This window comes from Nanorana parkeri, unplaced genomic scaffold (genome assembly GCF_000935625.1).
Source record: "Nanorana parkeri isolate BGI_ZX_2015 unplaced genomic scaffold, ASM93562v1 scaffold101, whole genome shotgun sequence".
NCBI classification, from domain to species: Eukaryota; Metazoa; Chordata; class Amphibia; order Anura; family Dicroglossidae; genus Nanorana; species Nanorana parkeri.
Genome location: NW_017306369.1, coordinates 139,381 through 140,568, shown reverse-complemented (window position 1 = coordinate 140,568; position 1,188 = coordinate 139,381). Strand labels below are relative to the sequence as shown.

General features: G+C 47.8%; 1 protein-coding gene across 1 annotated transcript; it reads right to left on the bottom strand.

Annotated features, from left to right (window-relative positions):
• Window positions 1-594: 594 nt before the first annotated feature.
• LOC108784179 (RNA-directed DNA polymerase homolog) lies at window positions 595-978 on the bottom strand. The gene has a single exon (XM_018552906.1). The coding sequence runs from the start codon at window positions 976-978 to the stop codon at window positions 595-597; it is 384 nt and encodes a 127-aa protein (XP_018408408.1).
• Between the last annotated feature and the right edge of the window lie 210 nt (window positions 979-1,188).

The following is a 1,188-nucleotide window of genomic DNA, read 5'->3' as shown; positions in this document are numbered from 1 at the left end:
TGCAAGTTGCGGTGGTCGGAGTAGATAATAATGGGTAGTGGGGTACCTTCCAATAGGTGTCTCCAAGTTTCCAGTGAGCTTTATATGGCCAGTAGTTCTTTTTCCCCTATGGGGTAGTTTAGCTCGGCGTTATTCAACGTTCGGGAATGGAAGCCCACGGGGTGCAACGGGGAAGAGAGTGAGTCCTTTTGGGACTAAACAGCTCCGAGGGCAAGGTCAGAAGTGTCAACTTCAAGAACATATTGCAACTCGAGATTAAGTAACCTCAGAATGGGAGCAGAGGTAAACCGCCGCTTCAGATCCTCATAGGCATGCTGGGCGTCCGATGTCCAGGTGAAGCGTATCTTAGGGCTGGTGAGTTTAGTAAGAGGTTTTACTGTGGCAGAGAAGTTCTTTATGAACTTCCTGTAGAAGTTTGCAAACCCGAGGAAGCGTTGAAGGCCTCTTTGGGAACGGGGTACATGCCAATTGTGAATACACTCATTTTTGCGTCGTCCATTCTTATGCCTTCAGGAGAGATGACATACCCCAGAAATCCAACTTTGCGTAAAGACGGTGAGCACGGAGACGTGAAAGGACCCAGCGCACATGTTTTCAATGTTCAACCGGATCGTCCGAGTAGATGAGGATGTCATCAAGGTAGATGACCACACAAATGTCTAAAAGATCCCTAAATATATAATTGATAAAGAATTGGAATGTGGCAGGGGCGTTGCTCAGTCCAAACGGCATAACCAAGTACTCGAACAGTCCATACCTGGTCCTAAAGGCCGTTTTCCATTCATCACCAGCCCTCATACGAATTAAGTTGTATGCCCCCTTTAAATCCAATTTGGTATATATCTTGGCGGTCTGCAATCTTTCGATGAGTTCTTGGATGAGGGGTAAAGGGTAACGGTTCTTCACTGTAATGGAGTTGAGAGCTCTGTAGTCGATTATAGGGCGGAGGCTGTTGTCTTTGTTGCGGACAAAAAACATCCCTACTGCAGCAGGGGGAGGTGGATGGGCAGATGAAGCCTTTTTTGAGGTTTTCGTCCAGGTATTTTTTTAGGTGGTTTAGTTCCGGTTGGGAAAGAGGGTATATTCAGCCCACCGGCATCGTACTGCCCGGGAGGAGATCTATGGGGCAGTCGTATGACCTATGTGGGGGGTAGTACATCGGCATTCTGGGCATGGAATACGTCCTGG